Source organism: Chelmon rostratus, chromosome 1 (assembly GCF_017976325.1).
Source record: "Chelmon rostratus isolate fCheRos1 chromosome 1, fCheRos1.pri, whole genome shotgun sequence".
NCBI classification, from domain to species: domain Eukaryota; kingdom Metazoa; phylum Chordata; class Actinopteri; order Chaetodontiformes; family Chaetodontidae; genus Chelmon; species Chelmon rostratus.
In genome coordinates this window covers 16,805,313-16,827,371 of record NC_055658.1, presented here as the reverse complement: position 1 = coordinate 16,827,371, position 22,059 = coordinate 16,805,313, and the positions used below count along the sequence as shown (strand labels likewise).

Genomic DNA, 22,059 nt, shown 5'->3' with positions numbered 1-22,059 from the left:
TTCACAAACCTCTGGGATATGTCAGTGTAACCCTCCGCCTGCGGTAGATGTGCTGAGGCTGGAGTAGCCACCATTTTGCATGTCTAGTGTGTTCCTCCCTCCATTGCTAATAGAGACGATTCCAGTCATTTTCTGGCATCATTACGGCTAGTAAGTATATTCTAAGAAAAATGCGTCGGCAGAAATGTATGAAAATGGCTTAACGTGTGACTAATCATCAGTGGTTTGTTTGTATCTACGTTGACAACTCTCACTGTGGCGCTGCATAGGAAGTCGCAGCCCTCAGTACACCGGGGTTGTGCCTGTCAGCAGCTAAGTTAGCTAGCATGGATAGCATAGCCTTATAGCAGTAGCCTTTGCTAACTACCTGCTGGGCTAGGGATGTGAAGCTCAATAGCCATTTATCTTGTGTGGTTGTCCACTAAGTCGTAATCATCGTGACAACACGTAATGCTGTTTTCTGTGTTATATGTTTTTAGCTAGCTAACACAACTCACATTTGCCTCTTAGTTTAGATCGTATTTGCACTGGCTATTAAAGAAACTAACGAGTGGTCAGGTAGCTAGCTAACGCCATAGAGGTCTGTCTAGCTTGATAATCGAAATGCTTCTAGAAGGCCTAAACTACATCATGTCCTGATCAATCGGCGACCAAATTCAGGTGTCATGCCCAGCCTGTAATGGCCCCTTGTTTCGGTTTCCCATCATTGTCTAATGCTGTTGATGTAAACCTTCATTTACCGAAAGAATGTCAACCAAGGTGAAGCTGCTGCTGTAGTGTCAACCTAATATGTTGCCCTCTTACTGAAAATATTAGTGAATACTAGTGTTAGCTTGTTGTTAGCTGACTTTTGCTAGCTGTAATTTGTGTTACCTAAGTAACATTCAGCATTTCACGTTTGGCCTCAAAGCTTAGTAATGATATTAGACTTCCCTAATCTTTGACAAATTGTATATATTTCAACAATTAGTCAGCGTTGCATTTGGACATCCAGGAAGCTAACGATAGCTAGCTCAGAGAGTGAAGATCGTGGACTCGTTTTTTGCTCTACTTTTTCAAGTTAGCTACTTTGTGTTAACGGCGTGTTAAGTACGAAGGTAACATGAAGACACACGCCTTTTGAACATACGTATATGACGTATACTACATCAGAGGAAGACCCGTTTTCATGAAACAATTTTAGTGTTGACGTTAAGGAAGTCAGCCGTAAGTAGGAAGTGGGCAAATGAGAATGATGTGCAGTGTGGGTGACTCCTTACATCTTTGTTGCATCTCTGTTTGATAACTTTGAAGCATTCGAGTAGTGCCATTCCAAAATATATATGAGCTCCTGCGTAGTAATTACTCATTTAAGGAATACAGTTGTCAGATAATTACTGTTCCTTATGATATCCAGGATTTAACAGAATCCATAGTTGTCCTTTGATGAATAGCTCAGTGTGATAACATATTGACTATAACCTTTTGCTTTAAACAAGACGGCTATTGTCATAATGAAAACCACTTAACTTTGACCTCTGCTGACACTAGGCATGTGCTGACTTACCATATGGTGTAATACTTATTTGAGCAGGTGCATTATCTAGAGCATTCTTTTACATTAAGGTTAGCAGTTATTAATCACACAATATTGTATTATTGTCACTGTGTCTACAAATCATTCTCCCACAGTATATAGTGAGCATTGTCGCTGTTTTGGTTACACATTTGACTTGCACAGCAGCTGATTTTAGTCAGACAGAGTCTTTACTTATTGTTTTCTCCTTCACAGTAACAGTCTCCCAATGTCTGTGATGGAGGAATTACTGCAGGAGGTAGCATTAATAGTTGTTTTTGAGCATTAGTGTTGGTTGCTGTGCAAGCTTTGCCTACTGGCTAGTTTGCAGCCTAACATAGTCAAATAAATCACTGTATGTTTAGGTGAACTAAACGTATAAGCAACAAATAGCAAGAAGCAACAACTAGTGCTTTGGAGGAAAGAAAGGATGAAGATGGCTTGGGGTGAAGGACATGAACCCTTGTTCATACGCAACTAGTTCTTCATTGGAACTCCATGATACTGCCATTTGGTGTTTGTTTGAGATCTGTTGAGCAACTTCTGAGCCACTATTTTCAGCTACTGAATCACATGATGAAGTTACAATTAAGCTCAGTAATGGTTCTGGGCTTTCTCTATTGACCACCAGGCTTTGTAAATATACTTGAAGTATATTGACACGTATTTAACAATGTCTTCAGCAGATTGAGAATTCCTGTGTTAGTGGACCTTGGTGAGAGGAGGAAGGTGGGGTAGCTGCAGACAGTGTTGCATTCACAAGTTAACTAACCTTTGCACATCAGTGTAACAGTCTGGTTTAATTTTAAATCAGTCATACTGTACTCCACACACAGGAAAGGAAAATTTCAAGAATCTGAAAAAGCCATAAAGGTGGGATCAACTCTATTTAAGTGGGCTACCCAAAAATTATTGTATACACGTGAAACACTGTTCATAACATTTTGGCAGTCAAATACATTTCATACTATTTATTAAGATGCAGGACCCAAGTTTTGACTGTGCTTATAGGAAGCAGGGGATACATGTAAAACGTGTTAATTTGATTTAATATATTCACTTGCACATTTTACTCTTCCTTGTTGTGCATTTATGTAGAATTATCCTTTATTTGATGTGCTACTAATCACTTGAAGTTGGTGATAATAATAGAATGATCTGCTTTGATAGTATTTCATTTATAACATCTGAGTGCATAGCTGACCACAGAGAGAAAATAAAGAGACAAAGTGCAGGTTCCAACAGCCTGGCAAATTGAGTAGGGAAAATGCATCTCCCCAGTGGTGTCTCTGATGTTCTTCATCTTGCAGCTGTCTAATGATCTTTTTGTCGAGTTTAACTGTTCAACTCTTTCCCAACAAAGAAGGTAATAGTGGATATTACATCTATGTCTCATGGTGTTCAATGATCTAAAGTAAAAACACTGTGTGTATCTCTTAATGCTTCAGATATAGTGTCTTAGACTTGACAAATTGACTGTTCCCTGTGGTAAAAAGGAGGTGTGGCATGGTTTTTCTTGTTGTTGGTTGTCAGGCTCTGAAAGCTAATCTAGGCTGGCTCTCCAAATCTCATGAGAGGAAAAGCTTGTTATGAACATTTCTAAGTACATGCAAAGTATGCCCATATAGGGAATGATAATGCACAATCTCAATAAATTACTCATGGTGTTGTTCAGGTTCTCAATGGCTTGAAGAAATTGAGAGGTCTTAAGGGTAAACAATCTGAGATACATACATACTTAAAACGAGATGCATATGAAGCTGCTGTTTTGTTGTACACCTGTGACACACTTGTGTCATTCTGTTTTTTTGACTTTGGCAGTTTAGCACAGGGCATGGACCTGCATCTTTTGACGTGTTACACTTGAGCCACTTATTCACATGTACACTGAGACATTTTGTCTGGCAAAATCTGTATATTGTCTGTGTGATCACCATCTTAATCTCTAACATGGCTGCACAGCAGAACAGTTCCCTGTTTGTCTTTGTAGTAAGGTTCAGTAAAGCTGACCTTGGTAAGTGAACCCTAGGCTGTTGCTGCCCAAATGCTGAATGAGCTTGAGGCTCCCCCGTCCTGTGGTAATTCACCTACGATGTGCTCAACCCCTCCTTTTAAGTTTTGTTTTCAAACTCAAGACAGTGTTTAACTTGCCAGAAATAATAACAATATTAAAAAGTCAAGGCAATCATAGACAATAATAAATGTGCTTTGTTTTGACTGCCATTGTACTGCAACTGCAAGAATGAGGAACTGTAATTTAATCTGCTCTCACCAGAAGCTGGATTTAACTTCTTTAATGTGTACACATTTGATTATAAGCACAGCAAGAGGCAGGTAGTCATGATTCATGGAGCCCAACACTAGGTCCATTCAGCTCAGGTAATTTAAATGGTGTTAAGACAGTCAGCAGGTCTCTGGTTTTATTAAATGTGGCCTTGTCTGACCACCCTCCCCATTCCTCTTTGATCACAGTGAATTCCTAGATTCTCTACAAACCACCACCGTATGCAACAAAGGATGCCCTCATTCCCTTTGTGTCTCGATCCTTATTTCCCTCAGTAGACTGGCATAGTTTCAGAGAGTTTCATTTGATCTCATCAGCTATAGTTAATGATAAAGAAAGGTAGAGAGATGTTCCACTATTGTCATTCAGATAAAAATACTGCAACTGTCACAGTCTACAGGTTTTGAAAAAGAAGAGTCAGGTGGAAACCAAGTATCGAAGACAACTTTAAAAATGATATTGGGTTAATTTAAAGCTCATTCTTCACTGTCACCTTAATCTATAAATGCTAAGGGCTGGAGTCAGTGTCATGTGGAAACAGGACCTGGAGTTGATCATCCATGCAAGGCACTCTGGCAATTAGCCAAATCACGACCTAGTAAGAAGTCTTATGGCTGGGCTTTTGTGAGAACAGTAGCAGCAACATTACTAGATAAGATTGATGCTTGCAACACAGTTTTATGTATAATGGTCTCACAGAACCACAACACAAAGTTGTCTTTGGTCTTACACTGCATATACTGTCATGTATTAGTGCCATTGAAAATCATATCACTATCATATACCTCTGATGCTTGCTTAACAATCCAGCCGGAGGAATTACTTACTCAGCTACAAAATGATTATAAGAAACACATTATTAAGGCAGTCAGAATTCACACATTTTTTGTAGTGTAGTAATTGTATAGTGGAAAAAAGCACAATCTATTTCTTGTGTGACATGTTTTGTGATCACTGAAACCTTCTACCTGACTCGGTTTATAAAACCACAAGTTGACAGTGACTTCTAATCTTTGGAAGCTTGTCCTTATAGGTTTGATTTTCTAAAAAACTTAATCAATGCGGTCTCATATTTAGAAGAATCATATTTGTGAGAAAAGTTGCGTGTATCAGAGCAATACCATCCACGAGTTTATCACATTATAAGATTTTGAATGGTGTCTGCTCTGTCCAAATGCCTTTTATGTTACTGTCTACCAAACTGGATTTGCTCAACAAGTAATTACCATCGCTTGTGTTGCTGTAGCAGCTTAATTATGTACTGCATGCTGCCAGATAAAAGGCTTCATGAGATGGGAGACAGACTGTACCTCTTTCTAAGTCGAGCGGTCACCATTAATAACTTTCCAGTTTGGTTAGAATTGAAGATGAGATGTTGAAATGTGTAGAAAAATTTGAAAAAACCTAATGTTATGCATGTCAACATTTACATTCAGAGGTAACAAATTCCAAACTTGGAATTTGATTTTTGTGTTGAATATTTTCATTGAGTAAGAAAGCAACCCCGTGGTTGAAACTTCTAAAACCTTTGCTTTAAAACTGATATATGCTGTCTTGCATATGGAAAAAAAAACTGAAATTTGCTGCTTTAAAAAATGCAGTTTTCATCATATAAACCACACATTTCCCAAGTGTGTCTCATTGTAGCCCATACGTTGCATATCTTACCTCTTCATTTTTCTTGGCATATTCACAGTCGGTTTAGTTTTTGTAAAACTTGGTAGACTACTGACGTCATATGCTTCCTTTTTCTAAATGAAAACACCTTGCCCTATTCTGTTAAAGACTTTGTCGATCTGAAATTCTGTGAGAAATTAGTTTCTAAGATGTAACTTTGGAATAGAACAGAAGTGTGACAGGGTGGCTTTGAGTCATGCAATCACCTTGCCTATGTTGCCTATTTTGAAGAAGTGAACATAGTTACTGTTAGATCTGTCTATTTGGTAAAGGGCATTTTTTTTGTGTGTGTTGGTACATGTTAGCTACGTAAACCGTTTATCAAAGCCGCTGAGAATATCTTTGACAGGTTACATGACTGTCTGTAGGCTAATTCACACACATATACTCTTGTTAACGGCTTTGCTTAGCCTGGGGCTAAGTGCAGTGTGAAAAGCCTATGAGGTAAAAAAAAAAAAAAAAGCACTCTAAACGAAGCGTGGTGTGGCTGCATTTCCTCCAGAAAGGCAATGATATCAAATGTAAATTGTATAATGCTGCTCTTGTTGTAGCACTATGTTGTACCACATCAAAAACAAGCACCGGTCAAGTCTGAGGACGGCTCATAGCGAAAGATCTTGTTGCTGCTAGCCAGGGGGAGAAAGTGTGATGCGTGCTGGTCCAAGGCCATCACCCAGTTGGAATGCTGAAAGATTGAGACTGATATGCTGCCAATCAGTGTGGTAGAGGGCGATGCATTCAAGATAGTTCGGTGCCTTGAACCATAGTAAGTTATCATGTCAAGAGACACTGTGACTAAATTATTGGAAAAACACTTGAAGGAAAAGAAGGTTAAGCTAAAGGCCAAGCTATCCAGGACAGACAAGCTAGCTTTTGACAACCGACTGCTGGGCAGTTCTCACAGCTTTTCATCAGCACTGACTGGCAGATGCAGTCCAGTGTGTTCCTCAGCTCAAAATTTAGTGGTTTGTTACCGAAAAAAGCAAAATTAACCAAAACTGACATCCCTAATGTAAACAAGAGAATTTATTCTCACAACTAAGCATGCACTTATAAATATTTAAACCTCTTCCTGTGGCTTAAAGCTTGTGTGCTCTCAGAAGCTTCTCTACTAGGGAATGGGATTTCACATGCCATTCTCCTTTTCCTCTGCACTTTTAATACTATTTAAAAAAGCAGTTCCAAATGCAGTAGTCATCTATTTGCCTTCTTAACCAAATATTAATCATGTTCCATCATTTTCTTCTTGGTTTGTCAGCCAAAAACAGTAAGCAATAAGACAATGTGTTACTTGCTCTGCATTGACTTTGTGACTGTAACACTTACACTTAAGTGCAGCTGGTCAGCAATCAAATTTCTTACTGACTGACCCACTACCATGTTCTTCAACCAAGACTGACATTTTAGGTTAATAAGAGATATAAGAACCTGCACTGAGAACTCAGTATAAAATATAAAATATTCTGTTTTTGCTGTAGTCTTGTCTAGTGGCGACCCTAAGGCAGTCAGCACCAACCTGTTTCTTTTCTTCGTGTTTTCCAGAGAATGCCAGCTCCGATCAGACTGCGGGAGCTGATCCGGACTATCCGGACAGCACGGACCCAGGCAGAGGAGCGTGAGATGATCCAGAAAGAGTGTGCTGCTATCCGCTCATCCTTTAGAGAGGAAGACAACACATACCGTTGCAGAAATGTGGCAAAGCTACTTTATATGCACATGTTGGGCTACCCGGCACATTTTGGGCAGGTTTGTTTGGGGATAGGAAAAATTAGTCGAAGAAGCTTTTTGGATTCCCAAGAGTGACATAATTTTTACAAAGCTTATACCTTGTGACAGTGTTGTGACATGATGATATGTTTTCCAGCTGGAGTGCCTGAAGTTGATTGCGTCCCAGAAGTTCACTGACAAACGAATAGGTTATTTGGGAGCTATGCTGCTGTTGGATGAGAGGCAGGACGTCCACCTTCTAATGACAAATTGCATTAAGAAGTAAGTGGAAGGTCCTCAGTGAAAATATTGCACATTCTGCTTTAAAGATGTTGCTTTTTTGTTATGAACGGGCACAGTAGTTTGGTCTTGATGAAAAATGAAATTCCTCCCCTGTGCTGTAAAGTATGAACAATTTGGAATGCCAAAATCTACCTTGCCTGCTAATGGAACTGTCATGCAAAATGTTTCTTGTCTGTATGCTATTCTGTGTCAGTGGCTCATTCAACTCTCTTTTCCCATCACAGTGACTTGAATCACAGCACACAATACGTCCAGGGCCTGGCCTTGTGCACTTTGGGCTGCATGGGTTCCTCAGAAATGTGTCGTGACCTGGCTGGTGAAGTAGAGAAGCTACTCAAAACATCCAACTCCTACTTGAGGAAAAAAGTAAGCCTAATCTGTGTTCTTATGTTAATGTGAATATTTGAAGGATCTAAAATCTGTGGTTGCCTATTCATGAATGAAAACGTAGGCATATGCGCTGAACAGTTACACTAAACACCAAAAAGTGACATATTGTGTTAAAGGTTGGACTTAATTGAGTGTCTTCTGTTTTGACAGGCGGCGTTGTGTGCAGTTCATGTCATCCGGAAGGTTCCAGAACTTATGGAAATGTTCCTTCCAGCTACAAAAAACCTGCTGAGCGAGAAGAACCATGGTAAGTGTAAACGGTTTGTCAGTATGATGTTGCTGCCTCGTGGGGAAGTATGCACATTTTGTCCTATTTCTTTTCACTCACAGTGAACAGCTGGGCGGCTCATGTCCTTTTTGTGGTGTCCTTTGGCAGAGGAGAGTGGAATTAATGAGTCTGTCATAAACTCTGGGGCTTGTGTGTCCCCCACATAGGGAGACGTGTCACAGAAAAAGGTTTTTCTGTAACAGTCCTGAAATAACTTGATCTTCTTTGACATTGTGTAGCAGTGCAATAGCAATTGTTCAGTGAAGATGATTAGAAAACTAATGTATTTTTTTGCTTTTTATAGATCATTCAGTCTTTCGTGCAGTGTATGCCATTGAATAATGTATAAATTGAAGATGGTGTGACATGGCCATGAGATACACAAATATGCACAGAGCCGTGTCAAGAATTGCTAATGTAAAAATAATAAATTCACAGAAATGTTGCATTCGTAATGCATGTAGTAACCAGACCACATAACCTAGTTTTCTATATTGTACATTTACTTTTATTCAAACACTAAACCTGCTCAATGATGTGAATAGGTTGTCTCACATGTCTCAAATTTATTACAAGAAATGTAGTCAAAGTTCAAATTTTACACATGACTGTGTTGTGTGGCTTCAGAGCTCATCACCACTGCCATCATTCAAATGATGAGTTTTCAACCTTGTAACATTCAGATCAGGTCACAAGGAAATGACTAGCCTGTGTGATAACCTTCCCGATTTATGGTGCTGTCACCTGATGTCCTCTGTTGTTAATCATATGTATACCCGTACATCATATTTTTTGACACCTGATTTGGGCATTTGTGAGATTGGTCAGCCTGGATACTGATGCAAAGAACTGCAAGAGCAAAGCCTGCATATTGTACATGTCTTTTAATGTATGTAAATCATATTTTTGACATTAGGTCTGTGTTCGGACGATAAAGCACTGCATGGCAGTAACACAGCACATTCATTCATTTCAATGAGACCACTCCATTGGTACAGCAGGGTTGCCAAGACTTAGGGCGCCATCAGAAATCACATTGTCCTGCAGAAAAGTTGCACCTGGCTCTTTGTTGTTGAACTTTTGCTATAACACAACATAACTGGCTGGTAACATACTGTATTGACCAATCAAATCGAACAAACACTTTTCAGAGTAAAAAATGTAAAATCTCTTCACAGTGTTTTGGTTATGATAAGCCTTTAAACTCTTGTATTTATGACTCAAAGTGGCCCTCCTGAATCGTTTTTATTGTGTCAGCAGTGCCTACAACAGCCTTAGCACCATACGTTTTTAGGTCTGGATGCCCAGATAATTCAGTTCATTCAAAACAAATAACCTTGATTGTTTCTATTCCCCCAGGTGTTCTCCATACATCTGTTGTCCTCCTCACTGAGATGTGTGAAAGAAGTCCTGACATGCTGGCCCACTTCAGAAAGGTACAAACACATTCTCCTACCCAAAGGATACTAGAATTGTGCATTTGTCTTAAGCTCATGTCACATTTCATTCTTCTTTTTGCGTACACATTTCCTTTTGGTATAGCTAAGCTAGACAAATGTGTTGAACTTGAAGCTTGGATTGCGCTACAGGTTTTGTTCTATATTCAAAGAATGTCTCAATCTTTTATCTCCTACCGCTGTCTTTTCCTCTTGTATTTCAACTGCTGCTGTACCTCTCCTCCTCTAGGTGAACAAAACTGTGCCAGAAGCACCACCCCTCATACTCATGATCTAAACATTATTTTAAGCTCTCTGAAAGTGAATGATTTCCAGTTTCCCCTCCCTAACATCTACCTCATATTTTTTCTGTCATTTGTCTTTGTTACAATTCCTGCATTGTGTTAGAATGAGAAGGTAAGAGTACATTCTGATCTCATAGCTGGTGCATGCTGTAAATAGTAATCACTCCTCACAGTCACCTCAAATGTAACCAAATTTGTGTTGAGTAATGTCATGTTGTGCTTTAATTTATAATTTTAATTTCTTTAACTTGTACAGTGATCATTACAATGTCAGTGTTTTGAATATTTACTAAAAGAATTTTGGTCCATTTGTCAGATACATTTCTCACTTCTCACTAGTGCCATTATTGCCTATAATGCAACTCATTTGATTACTGTCTATTTAAAAGCAGTTGGGTGGGTGTGCTTTCACATGATTGCCACAGGTGTTGTCACCAGGAGCAGATGATTTCCGCTGTATCTGTGTCTCTGTAGAGGGTATCTTATTTGTTATGTCAGTACCTGTCTTAGGTCTGTACAATTGTTGAGAGGTGGATTTCTGTATTGAGAAAGAGTTAAAACTTTGGCAGACTTAGTGCTAGAATATTACGTTAAGGTTTAGATTTTTTTCTTTTTAAAATCCCACTCTGGCATTTTGGGTTGCTTGTTTGTCGTATCATGCCCACAGTATAGAAAACATATCAGTTTTAATAGACCAGTGGTCTGGAACACAGTCAGTCTGATGTAACAGAAAGACTGCAAGCAGGCCGAAATAACCCTAAAAGTGAAAGAAGTACAGCCTCACTCACAGCCTGCTGTATTTACATGACCTGTCTTGCTTGTGGGTAAGCTAGTCACCATTACATTTAATAATTTCCAGGAACTTAGTAGTTTTCCTGCTGCCAGTCAAGGCTAAACACGTCATCTGTACTAGGTGCAAAGAGATGAAACAATGCCCAATCTTCAAATTTAATGCTAAGACAACAAACTGTTTCCCAAAATGTTGGCGTGTTCCTTTATGGTTACATTTTGATTACCTGATTTAGAGGTTATAGAGGAAATCGCAATTATGTAGATTAGAAAAATAATTATTGTGAAAAGAAGTTTCCTATCTTAATATAATTCAGTTTTTTTTTTGGCACTGAATGAAACTCTAGTTTTAAAAATACATGTTCAGATATGTGTTGAAGATTTTCTTTTTCTCTCAAAGCCAAATGTTCTAACCTAATATTTTTTTGTGCGATCAAGGTTTTAATGTCACAGCCTCAAAAATGTGACTATTCAATCACCTAAGTTTAACCATATTGCTTTACATTAGTTAACAAAAATCCCAACCCCATCGCTCTTGGTTTGAGTTTGGCTGGCTGCCTGCCACTGTCAATGAGAAATTATTGGCCTTAAAAGTTAATGAGGAACGATGTTCTAAAAATGTTGAAGAGGAAAAGTAGAAAATTTGAGAGATCTACACAAAATATTGTGATACCTCTCCTTTTCTGTTCTGTTGTTGGTCTTTTTGTAGTTGGTTCCACAGTTGGTGAGAATCCTGAAGAACCTCATCATGTCTGGATACTCTCCTGAGCATGATGTGTCAGGCATAAGCGATCCATTCCTGCAGGTAAGTATCCATATGTAAAGCTGTTGTGTCATAAAAGGTGTTAAAATGTCCTAATCCTAATATAGATACATTTTTCACACCTAGCTAAAACAGGCTAAACCGTGACTATAGAAAAAGAAGCAACAGTACGCCAAGGCGGGGGCCAGAGAAACCAGAATTTACCTCTGGGGGTCAATAAAGTACATCACACTTGTCAAGTGAACTTTAAGGACTGCACTGTTTGTGTGTTTTCTTAGGTGCGGATATTGAGACTACTGCGAATTTTAGGCAAGAGTGACGATGACTCCAGTGAAGCAATGAATGACATTCTTGCACAGGTTAGAATTAAACATAATCATTGCTTTTGGCCAAAAGCTTCTTTGAGTGAGTGTTATTTTGACAAATGTACGATATTTGTACTTCACAGGTTGCAACGAACACAGAGACAAGTAAAAATGTAGGCAATGCCATTCTGTATGAGACTGTGCTGACAATAATGGACATCAAGTCTGAAAGTGGACTGAGGGTGAGTTAATTTAATATAAAGGAAAACTTGGTATAAACACTTTTTTCTTGCCCAAATCGTTAACTTTTATATTTATCTTACAGGTCTTGGCCATTAACATACTAGGTCGCTTCCTTCTTAACAATGACAAAAACATTAGGCAAGTAATTCACTTCACGTTAACATTACTTGACCTTGCATGCATCGAGCCCTCCAGAATGTTAATGATTTCTCCCTGATGGCATTTTTAAAAAAAAATACACTTGGCATTCCAGATATGTGGCATTGACATCTCTACTAAAGACGGTACAGACAGACCACAACGCAGTGCAGAGGCATCGGAGCACCATCGTGGATTGCTTAAAAGACCTGGATGTGTCGATCAAGAGGTGATTCACATTGCTTAAAGTGTGCAAAAGACTTCAACTTGACTTCTACATCTCTTGTTGTTTATCCTAGTTGTTTCTGACCTCTACTTTTCATTGTCGTGTAGACGTGCAATGGAATTGAGCTTTGCCCTGGTGAATGGCAACAACATTAGAGGCATGATGAAAGAGCTGCTCTACTTCCTGGACTCCTGTGACCCAGAATTCAAAGCGGACTGTGCATCAGGGGTCTTTCTAGCTGCAGAGAAGTATGCCATTCACACACAGACTTCGCCACACACTACAGCTGTGCTCAGCTGCTGTAATTGTAATTGTTTGATACACATCCTGTGTGACCTTGTTGGTCTTGTTGGAGAGATTTTCAGCTCTTCATTTTCCTTTTTTAGCACTTAAAGCACAGATGTCTAGGTTGATAGAACGTGTTAAAAGTAGCTATCTGCATAAATTAGATACATGTAGACTTGATGTCAGTTGTGAAGAGGTTATAAAACCCCCCTGTTGTATTAGATAATATAGTATGCATCATTAAAGTTTGTGGTAGCACAGTGCACAGGGGATGACTAACACTGAAATGCTGTATGATGATAATTTGAGTGATCCATCGTCTGACAGACTATGATGATACCATTTATTTTCTGACAGCATTTTTCTCCTGGTCATTTAGAATTTAGATAACTTTCTTCAGTCCTGAGACTAATCAATGTATTCTTTGTGTTCCAGGTATGCCCCTTCGAAAAGATGGCACATAGACACCATTATGAGAGTCCTGACAACAGTACGTACATTACAAAAACACTCCAGTGCCTCTGATGCTCTTACTAATACATATATAACCTCCTTAGCAACCGCAGCTTTAGTTTGACCTGCAAACCTCCAAATAAATGCTTTTTTTCTTTGATTGCTGTGCTTTTCTCATTGTTATCTCTGCTCATCCTTACAGGCAGGGAGCTATGTGCGAGACGATTCTGTTCCCAACCTCATCCAGCTCATCACCAACAGTGTGGAGATGCATGCCTACACAGTACAGAGACTTTACAAAGCACTGCTGGATGACATCTCACAGGTCAGAACAGTTCTGGTTTGGGTCATGATTCGATTTGGGAATTTCTGTCTTTGGACCATACAATGATTATGTAATGCACAGTTTGTGTTTCAAACTAGCTTCTGTGTTATCTAGCAACCTCTAGTGCAGGTGGCATCCTGGTGCATAGGAGAGTATGGGGACCTACTGGTATCAGGACAGTGTGAGGAGGAGGAGCCCATCCAGGTACACCTGGAGGAACATAATACATGCCCATACACAGAAACACAAACTAAAGACCACACTATGCACAAACCATACACCTCAGGGAAACATTAGGCCATCAGATGTAGTGTTTTTCTCTCATCCTTTTGAAATTAGGTGACTGAGGATGAAGTTCTGGATGTACTGGAAGGCCTTCTGGTGTCCAACCTGTCCACACCTGTAACCCGGGGTTATTCCCTCACTGCCATCATGAAACTGTCTACTCGCTTCAGCAGTGTCAAGTGAGTAATGGCCTTTTACACCTATCCTATATATTGCAAACATTTGGGTGCCAACGCGATTCATAAGTTATAACCAATGCTACCTTTTGCTAAACTGTAACTTTTGAAATTTGTTATAGCCGAATCAAGAAGGTGGTTTCGATATATGGCAGTAGCATCGATGTGGAGCTCCAGCAGAGAGCTGTGGAGTACAATGCACTTTTCAAGAAATATGACCACATGAGGTGAAACTGCATTACATTCTACCAGAAATAAGAATGACATCATCACAACTGCATTGTACCAATTAGATGATAAAGAAAACCCTCCAGTTGATGAATTTGGTCCGTCTTTTGTCTCCCTCCTTGTTCTTTGCTTGTTCCCTGACTATAGGCCAGCTCTCCTAGAGCGAATGCCCATCATGGAGAAAAGTGCTACTAACGGCCCCACAGAGATTGTACAGACAAATGGGGAAACGGAGCCCTCTGTCGTGGAACCAAAACATCCACCAGCTGTCACTCAGCCAGCCAGCCAGGTGAGAGCAGTTTTAATTACTTCATTATAAAGAAATGAAGGAGCATACACATCTCAGGTCAAGTAAGTAGATAAACAGTGTGTGTGTGTATATATATATATATATATATATATAAACAAACACCTTTTTCCACACCATGAGATCAAATATTACTTGATTGACTTGTTCTGAACATGATAGAGTTTCTTTAAATTGCTGGATCTAAGACTATTTAGAATGAATAATTTCCTTTAAACCTTTGTGGTATTATTGTTTCTTAGTATGGTGTACACCTAGGTGCTGCAAGTACTTTTTCAGTTTTTCATGCTTGTGTGTTGTATTTGTCTCCCAGGCTAATGATTTATTAGACCTGCTCGGTGGTAATGATGTGGTGCCAGTAATCCAGACCACGATGCCCACAAAGCCTGCCTCAGCTGGAGGAGAGCTACTTGATCTCCTGGGTGACCTCTCGATAAGTGGTAGGATGTTCTACTTAAAGCACTCCATTACCCCTTTTAGAGCAAAGCAGGGTCCTGGTATAAACCTGTGTTTCTACCACCAGTGTGAAGTGATGTGTCCAACCTGCGCCTGGTCCTGTTCAGCAGTAACATACTCTTGTTCTAAAAAACAAAACAAAACACAGAAACCATGTGTGTCGCTGTCCCCTCTTTCCAGGCGGCCCAGCCCCTGCTCCTGCTCCCTCTGTACCCACTTCCCAACCCCCTTTCCTCCTGGATGGTCTCTCCTCTCAGCCCCTGTTTAATGACATTGCAGCTGCAGGTGAGAGTCTGTTGTCCCCCAACCACTCCCAAATATACAGTAGTTTGTGGTATTGTCCTTGTCCTTATGAATTAAACCACTTGGCCGTTTTGTTTTTCGTTACTTGGAATGCCTTGATCTAATGAACTGTTGCTTATCATATCTCTAAATCTTTTGATGGTCTTCCCCTCTGAAATCCCTATATAGCTATTCCTCCTATGACGGCATACAACAAGAACGGTCTAAAAATAGACTTCACATTTGAGAGAGCTAATCCCAATCCAAACATCGCGGTCATCACCATCCATGCTTCCAACTCAACAGAGGCAGATATGACAGACTTTGTTTTTCAGGCTGCAGTACCAAAGGTAAGCAGGCACAATCTGACTCTGATATTACATGTCTAAATTGCAGTATGTTCTAATGTGTAATGGTCTTTATTACTGATGAGTTTCCTGCATGGTTTTACAATGAGAATGTCCTAAAGTTTTGCATTTCAGATTTTATACATACAGTATCACTAATGTGTACATCATGTATACAGAACCTGCATGAATGTACATTTTGGGTCTGTAACCAGAAAACAGAGCTAACTTTGAAGCCAATCGTTAGTAGTAGGAATTAATCATTAATAGAGTAGCAATGTCTTTGGTATGCTGTCAATAGTAGTGTTAACTAGTTGTGTTATTTATGTTGTATTTTGTTGAAATCCTTTTTTTTCCTTAATCTCTCTCTTTTTTTAATCACCTTCATAAGAAATGCTGTAATAGTCACTACTTTGGTCTCATGTTTGTTACCTGCATTATTCTCAAAGTTGGACTCAAGTAGTCTATATGCCACAATTACTGCTATGTCTCTCCACCAGGAGTTACAGATTTTAAAAACGATAGGCTCTTTCACTGGGAAATATTGCTGACCACAAGTCTGCTTGGCCTCAAGAAAGTAACATTCGAATAAGTGCCACTGTGATCTGTTGCTGTCTGAAATTTCGATCAGATTGTTTTGGCAGGAAATCATGAAACATAAAATATACTCTGTATGTTTTTAAGAAACTAGCTATTTAGTTTAACATTCTGAAAGCTACTACTGGCCTTCGGTATTCACAAGGCAGCCCAAAGATGTTGCTCAACTCATTTATTAGTTCCAACATTTCCAAAGTTTCAGTCTGTGTTTGCCTAGAAAGAAAGATAAGCCGTAGATTTGTATTGTGGAGATCGGGCAGCCATGATGGATCATGCAACAAAAATCACTGAGCGAAGTTTAGCTTCCTGCATCAGCTATTTCACAATCATATTATCTGATTGATGATTTTAAAAAGTACTTGAGTCATTTAGACTGACGATCCATCAGTTGCGGCACCCAATCAATGTGAGCGCATCCGGTTTTATACTGCTGTAATGACCCCATTTCTCCATGGGTATCATTAAATTTTCATCTAACATAGTGTCCCCTATCTGTTTGTCAGACATTCCAGCTGCAGCTCCTGTCCCCTAGTAGTAATGTTGTCCCAGCACTCAACCAGGGAACTGTCACACAGGTCATTAGAGTTCTCAACCCACAGAAGGTGAGTTTATCCTTCACAAATTCTGCTTGTTTTTCTTTTGTTCTTTGATGCACACATTGAAGACCTTTGCAGCCTTGAATGAATTTCACAAATTTCTTCTTTTATAAACATGATCATCCTCACAAAATTTCAGCAACAGCTACGAATGAGGATCAAGCTGACGTACACCCTCAAAGGCTCGCCTGTGCAAGACCTGGCTGAGGTTAATAACTTCCCCCCTCAGTCCTGGCAGTGATGAGCTGCTTCTGTCGCTCTTGAAAGCCCCTCACCAAGGGAACTATGAAAATGATTTTCCTTTCACCTCCCTCCTTTCTTCCAACGGATCCTCCTGTGACGTCACTGCAGTCCGCTGCCCTCGAGTTGCATGGGAAGCAGCAGAGCATCTAACCCCGGAGAAAAATACCAATGTTATCAAGACCCTCTTGACTATTGACATCACCAGAATAATTGGGAAAACATATCAATCAATGAACTTTCTCTTTTCTTTCTTAATTGGTTTCAATTATATCTTTGCGTAGTAGTACTATTTTACACATACGCCCTCCGCCCAGCACCGTTACCATCCTCGAAAGCACATATGCACACCATTCACTGTGGTACACTTAACCTCTCAAGTCACTGTAGAGGAAAAAGTTGGCCACTATGAGCACTGCAGTAACCATAGTTATTTTATTTTAATTTATAATTAAGCTAAAATGCAGTTGAAAGATTTTGCCCCATCGCATTTATGATTGGCTGTGCGTCGCATTCAATTTTTTTAAATATATATATATATATGAACCTTCAGTCCTATGATGGCAGCAGAAAAAGCTTGTAAAAGTCTATTTAGTGAGGTCATAAACTTCTTGAATAACCCTTTTTTGACTTTCCACACCATGAGTGATATAACTTGTCAGAGAGTTGTATTCATTTTGAATTACATTAATTTGCTTGAAGCATGTTTGAGCATTGTTAGGATTACAATCACACCTTGACTCGAGCTCGGAGGGGGTTTTTCTGGTAGTAGGCCTCTTAATCCTATGTTTCTATAGGAAGTATTCTACATGTGTTTTGTCACAATGATAAGAGCATAAGCAAATACAAGATGCCCAGTTTGGTCACCTGTTGCTATTTTCAGAGAATGTGCTCAGACATTTCCAAACAGCTCTCCTAAAATCATCTCATCTGTAGCTTTAGTTTTAGATCTGTATAATAAATTCAACTGTTACTTGCTCTGCATAGTTTGAGGAGGTTCATTCATTAGGATGGATAGAATCCAGGCCTGAAATTTATCTGACAATAAGCTGATTGCATTTGTGTTGGAGATCTGCGTTTAAACTTTTTCTGAATCTGTGTCCTCACAGTCGAGCTTGCAATTTAGATACATTTCAGATTTGTTGATCTTAGTCACCATGCACATACATGTAAATGAAGCTTGTTATGAATGTAGTTACATGCACTGAATGCTTTTTCCCGTCAAGTCTTCTTTTTCATGGCTGTCTTCTTTGATGAGGACCCTCATCTTATTGGCACTATTTTTGTGAAAGTATGTTTTATTTCTGCAGTTATTTGACTCAATTATTTATGCCTGATATCAAAGTGATGTGCCTTTCTGACTTAGCTAGATAAAAGCCCCTGGACTATTGAGTTCTGTATGAGCTTCGTTTGTAAGTCTGTCTGTGTGCTGACCGTGTTTTCAATTGAGGGAAATGGTCCGGCTGGATTTGAATTGGTATATCTCTTCCTTTAAGTTTTTCTTTTCAACTTCTATCTGTCATAATGAGTTAATGATTAGTCACCCACTAATACTGGCCCACCTGGATGTCCACAGCACTGTTTTTTGTCATAGTTTTGACAAAAAACATCAATTATAGCTACATGATCCTGGTAGTTTCTTTCTGCTGGATGTCATTAATAACAAGTCCTAAAATCAAAAGCAAATCTCAAAGATTATGGCAGCTAATAGATGTAAACTTTTCATAAGCTGGCATCAAGGTTTCAAGTGTTTTTAAAAAATATACATGTTCCACTAAAGTGAAATATCATGAAGATTTTCCCCACTCAATAAATGTTGAGGTGTGTTTGGGTCACATGGTGAGGTACTGGGACGGGTTGTTCTTTGCTGACTGTTCGTATGATTTCCTGGCTCTCGTCTTCTCCAAATCAGAATTCTGACCATGCTGTCGGGGACAGTAACCTTAATACCTCACAGTGTTCTCTCTTTTTGTTAACTTTCAGTTGCAGTAGATTGAGAGCTTTGTTTAGTCATAAATTGCAATCAAGGGGGGCATCTGCATGAGAGAAACTAATGGTAGTTTGTACATCTCATTACTTAACAAGCCTAGCAGCCCTGCAATGCTGTGTTGAGATCCTCAGATGTTCAATCAGGCTATATACTTCTTCTCACTATGCTTCACTTTCTTCTAACTTCTGTGACCAAATCAGAGAAACTATTAGCTTTGGAAATATTTTTGAGCTATGATATGTGTATATGGAGAAAATTATTTCAGTTTCACTTTTTTTTCTGCTGTTGACAAATGCTATATTGGCTTTTTCTGTACATATTGAGGGCTTTTACAATTTTGTCTCTTGTACTATCTTTCATCCTTTTTTTAGATACCATTTTCTAAAAATTCCAATTATTCACAATGTATATTGTCTAAATAGATCTAGTCAACATCAGTCTATAAAGACTTCCCTGTATCATCACTCATTCATTGTAAAAGATATATGATCTGCTGCCTGTACATTGTATATAGTTGTAAAACAAACAAAAGCTGATCAAATTAAATAAAAACCCACATGAAGATTAGCTAGGAAGTATAATTGTATGCATATATGTACAAAAAAAAAGAATCTTAAAAGGATGCAATTGAACTGCATTTGATTTACTATTCTTCATACTTCATGATCAGATGTGTCATCTTAACGTCTTTTACAAGGGTTGTCGGTGAGTCAGAAGGCTACTTGTTAGGGCTCCTTTGGGTGTTGAAATAAGGGTTGAATCCGTCTAAAGAGGTGTTGTCTGAATGATGTACTGTACTACTGAGAAACCTAAGCACAGTGCTGCACAGCAGCAGAAGTGGCACCTTGCTTCATCTGCTCCCCTGCCCCTCGAATGCCTCATGTATCCACACCCTCCTTCGAAGAGGAGCAGCTTTCATGTAAGGCTTCCTTCTGGTCTTTTGTGTGGCTGAGTGTTCTTTAATCTTGACAATTCACATCTATTAAACTCTGCTGAACCTACAAATTGGTTTGTGAGGTGATGCCCCTTGGTCTTGGCGTGTTTGCTCTCATAGTTGCTTGGTTACCTTTTTGTCTGCCGTGCAGCATATTCCTAAAGGCATCATGTCTCAACTAAGCAAGACCACCACTGTTTTTTTTTCTTCATTATGGTCAGAAGGTTTAAATTGGAATAGTTTTCTATCTGGACAAGAGCTGATAGAGGTGTTGTTATATGCTAGGTCGTTCCAGACATGTATATTGGAGCAGCAGTGCCCTTCCTTTGGTCTGAACAGTACAAGGCTTTCTTTTAGCTTCCTTTCTTTACTTTTGCTCCTTATCGCTGATGTTATTTGCCTCTGCATGGCACACCTTTCACCTTCTCAGTGTAGTCTCAAATGTAAAAGGTGGGGATGTAACACATCATTACAAATTGATCTGAGCCCTCACTATTTAAAACTCTGTGTTACATGGAAGGTTATGAGGGAGGAAGGCAATGGACTGAAAATGGACTTTTCTGTCTTTCTTTTTTGTTTCCCCCCCTGTTAAAAGTTTATGAACATATAGTTTGTCTATATGTAGTGCTACATAAACAGCCCCAACACTAACCTGGGATAAGCCTGTCCTACAAGCTAATAGCCACAGGGGGGAGCTGTGCAAAACGGAAGGCTGATGGGATGGGAAAGGAAGTTTCATACATCTATTCCTGAATGTTTTTGTTGGTGTTGTTTGTATTGTCTTATTCAACCAGTATGTACCCTTGTCAATCACATCTGATCAGTTCTATCAATGATACCGTAATTCATGCAGTTTTAAATGTACAAATGAAAATGAACCCAACATAAGTGCTTTGGCCACTGTAACTTAAAAGGAAGAAAAGAAACGGAACAAATACCCATCAGCGGTATGATCAGCGTTTGAAGTGATGTGAGTGTGTGAGTGTGTGTGTGTGTGTGTAAGAGAGAGAGACACACAGAGAGAAAATAATGTTCGACAGAGCGTGATAGTGTGTGACATGTCTGTTATCTAGATAGGACATGATTTTTGGCTGCAATTTCAACTTTCAGCTTCTAAGCTGCATGTGAAAACCAGTGTAAATAATGTCATTTCTACTCTTGACCTGAGACTCTTTTTGAAATGCAAGAAAAGTTCAAATTATAAAAGTCACACCACCTTCATGGGTCAGTACTAACATGTACAATAGGAAGTTGCTCAGATAGTGCTCACAATACTGTTAATGTTTTTAAAAGGGTGATGAAAGTGCACATCCGTCATTTGGATAAATTGGGTAATTGATTTTTGTTTTGTTTGTTAGGGTGAATTCAGTGTGTAAAGGGCTTGGAAAAGCATCTGAATTGCCACCATCTTCACTTTCCTTGTTGAATCAAAAAGAAAAAAAAAAGCATTCATTGTATTTTGAAAACAAAATCTGTTTGTAACCCCCAGACCTGTCCTGACTGTAAAACAATGTGGTAACTGATTAGTTGGGGGAGGGTGGAGGCATGAGGTTCACTTTTCCAGTCATGTTTGACATGTTGAACTGAATCCCAGTTCCATGGCTTCAAGGTGAGTGTGAATGTCAGACTGAAAGTATGAAATGATGATTAAAGATGAGAAGTTGTAAACTATTAAATGGGATATTTTCAATTTATGCTGTGTACTCTTGTCTTTGGGTTGGAGAAAATGATCAAGCAAATAAAAAGTCAAATAAAAATCTAGTTGAACTATGGTATTTTGTTTTCTTGGTTTGGGGGTGTGGTGTAACAGTCTGATCTATTAAAAATGAGTCCTGGGCTCGTTAGCGACTGAATTCAAAGATGTGAAATGAACAACCAGCAGCCATGTAGCTTCTTTTAGTAGGCGCCTGACAATGTCTCATGTGTACAGGTTAAACCGGGAGCCTGAGGGGCCCCTGTGGGATTCACATCCCATCCAGCTTCTTGTGTGTACTTAAAGAGAATGAGTGGGCTTTGGTGAAGAGCTGACATTGAATAAGGTTAAGAGTCTAAAGGGCTTTTTTCACTGAAGACATTTCGACTCATAGTAAGAACAGTACAGGTGTAAGTAATAAAACAAATGATGGCTGGGTTCCAACTGCCTGAGTTTCCGGGACCTGGGGTGGAGCA

General features: G+C 39.3%; 1 protein-coding gene across 2 annotated transcripts; it reads left to right on the top strand.

Annotated features, from left to right (window-relative positions):
* The first annotated feature begins 38 nt into the window (after window positions 1-38).
* On the top strand, window positions 39-21,652 carry ap1g1 (adaptor related protein complex 1 subunit gamma 1). Of its 2 annotated transcripts, XM_041965099.1 has the most exons (24): window positions 39-150; window positions 7,059-7,262; window positions 7,381-7,505; window positions 7,751-7,892; window positions 8,067-8,163; window positions 9,544-9,620; window positions 10,029-10,037; window positions 11,424-11,519; window positions 11,756-11,836; window positions 11,926-12,024; window positions 12,108-12,163; window positions 12,279-12,392; window positions 12,497-12,637; window positions 13,110-13,164; window positions 13,330-13,452; window positions 13,567-13,656; window positions 13,792-13,916; window positions 14,036-14,140; window positions 14,289-14,430; window positions 14,762-14,888; window positions 15,085-15,189; window positions 15,376-15,536; window positions 16,634-16,732; window positions 16,866-21,652. In XM_041965099.1, the coding sequence occupies exons 2-24, from the start codon at window positions 7,062-7,064 to the stop codon at window positions 16,965-16,967; spliced, it is 2,472 nt and encodes an 823-aa protein (XP_041821033.1). In that variant the 5' UTR covers window positions 39-150; window positions 7,059-7,061; the 3' UTR covers window positions 16,968-21,652. The 2 variants fall into 2 exon arrangements, with proteins under 2 accessions (XP_041821033.1, XP_041821758.1); XM_041965824.1 differs by lacking the exon at window positions 10,029-10,037.
* The last annotated feature ends 407 nt before the right edge of the window (window positions 21,653-22,059 follow it).

What these genes read in the sequence shown, in the direction of transcription:
- ap1g1 (XM_041965099.1), top strand. Translation starts at nt 7,062, where the DNA reads ATGCCAGCTCCGATCAGACTGCGGGAGCTGATCCGGACTATCCGGACA. An exon ending in AACAATGACAAAAACATTAG is followed by an intron (nt 12,164 to 12,278) that starts GCAAGTAATTCA and finishes TTGGCATTCCAG; the next exon opens with ATATGTGGCATTGACATCTC. An exon ending in TAATGACATTGCAGCTGCAG is followed by an intron (nt 15,190 to 15,375) that starts GTGAGAGTCTGT and finishes ATCCCTATATAG; the next exon opens with CTATTCCTCCTATGACGGCA.